General features: G+C 41.1%; 1 protein-coding gene across 1 annotated transcript; it reads right to left on the bottom strand.

The window, feature by feature from the left end:
* Nucleotides 1-386: 386 nt before the first annotated feature.
* CBG23959 lies at nucleotides 387-1,258 on the bottom strand (the record flags this gene model as incomplete). Its single annotated transcript, XM_002647964.1, has 2 exons — nucleotides 387-528; nucleotides 864-1,258. The coding sequence occupies 2 exons, from the start codon at nucleotides 1,256-1,258 to the stop codon at nucleotides 387-389; spliced, it is 537 nt and encodes a 178-aa protein (XP_002648010.1).
* Between the last annotated feature and the right edge of the window lie 52 nt (nucleotides 1,259-1,310).

Raw genomic sequence — 1,310 nt, 5'->3', positions numbered from 1 at the left:
CTTGAAAATCAAACTTATAAGCATATCGTTTTCCATGAACCTTCGCCATGATATTGTTATCATAATAGTAGCGAAGTGCTCTCGACATTTTATCATAATTCATGTTGGGCTTCGATTTCCGCTCTCCCCATTTCCTGGCCACCTCATCTGGATCCACCAATTTGAATTCTCCATTTACTCCCTCCCAAGTGATCACTTCTGAATACCGTTTGTCGGAGAGAAGTTCCAGAAGANNCTNCCNNAGCGCCCGCGTTTTATTGAATAGACAATATAAAGATGCGGATAGAACGACATATGAACGGATGGACAAACGGGACATTTTAAATATTTTCAAAGTCGCATATTTTAGATCGAACTGCTCCTTTAAGGAAAAAGTATCCTTGGTTTTATTCTGGGCTCAACAGCGGAAGTCGAGGCCACATAGACAAAAAGAATCCAGTTGGATCTTCATAGACTCCAATGAGCGCTGGTTGACCGTCTTTCCGTGTCACATCAAAGATTCCTCCCACTAGAGTATAGGCCGGGTCACTGGAAAATAATCTAATAATAAGTACGCTTCATTTTTGCTCAAAATACGAATAAACTTTTAAGTAGTGTTTTCATTTGGGCGGGTGAAAGAGCGGGCTACCCGTTGCCAAGCCGGGGGGCTCCCACGCGATTTTGTGCTCGTGAATTTAAGGATAATCACGTATTTTTCAAGAGAAACTGAGTTTCTGAAATCTAAAAACATCGAAAAAGATAAAAACATTTCCTCACGTAAATACACGCGGATGCCGGCGGGGGACCGCGGCGGTGAGCCCCCCTTCTGGGTGCAGCCGGGTGCCCCCCGCCCCCAAATGGAAATCCTATTTTTAAAAACTCACGGTGTAGGTATTGAGTGTCTTATTTCGTATGGAATATCTTTCATAGCAACTTCAACGCAATCTTCTAGATTCCTGAGATTCATTTCCAAGTATTCCAGATTTTGATAGGACTTCATTTCCATCCAGCTCTTGAAAATCACATTCAGGTCTTCATTAGTCAAAAATGTGTTCCATAATACAATTGTACTTATTTTTAAATTCATCATATAGTCCAACGTGAGCCATGATCCAAATTCGTTGGAGTCTATGAAGATCCAACTGGATTCTTTTTGTCTATGTGGCCTCGACTTCCGCTGTTGAGCCCAGAATAAAACCAAGGATACTTTTTCCTTAAAGGAGCAGTTCGATCTAAAATATGCGACTTTGAAAATATTTAAAATGTCCCGTTTGTCCATCCGTTCATATGTCGTTCTATCCGCATCTTTATATTGTCTATCCAATAAAACG

Source organism: Caenorhabditis briggsae, assembly GCF_000004555.2.
Source record: "Caenorhabditis briggsae complete genome, chrII, whole genome shotgun sequence".
NCBI lineage: Eukaryota > Metazoa > Nematoda > Chromadorea > Rhabditida > Rhabditidae > Caenorhabditis > Caenorhabditis briggsae.
The sequence above is the reverse complement of the archived record's forward strand: the minus strand, read 5'-3'. Positions and strand labels throughout refer to the sequence as shown.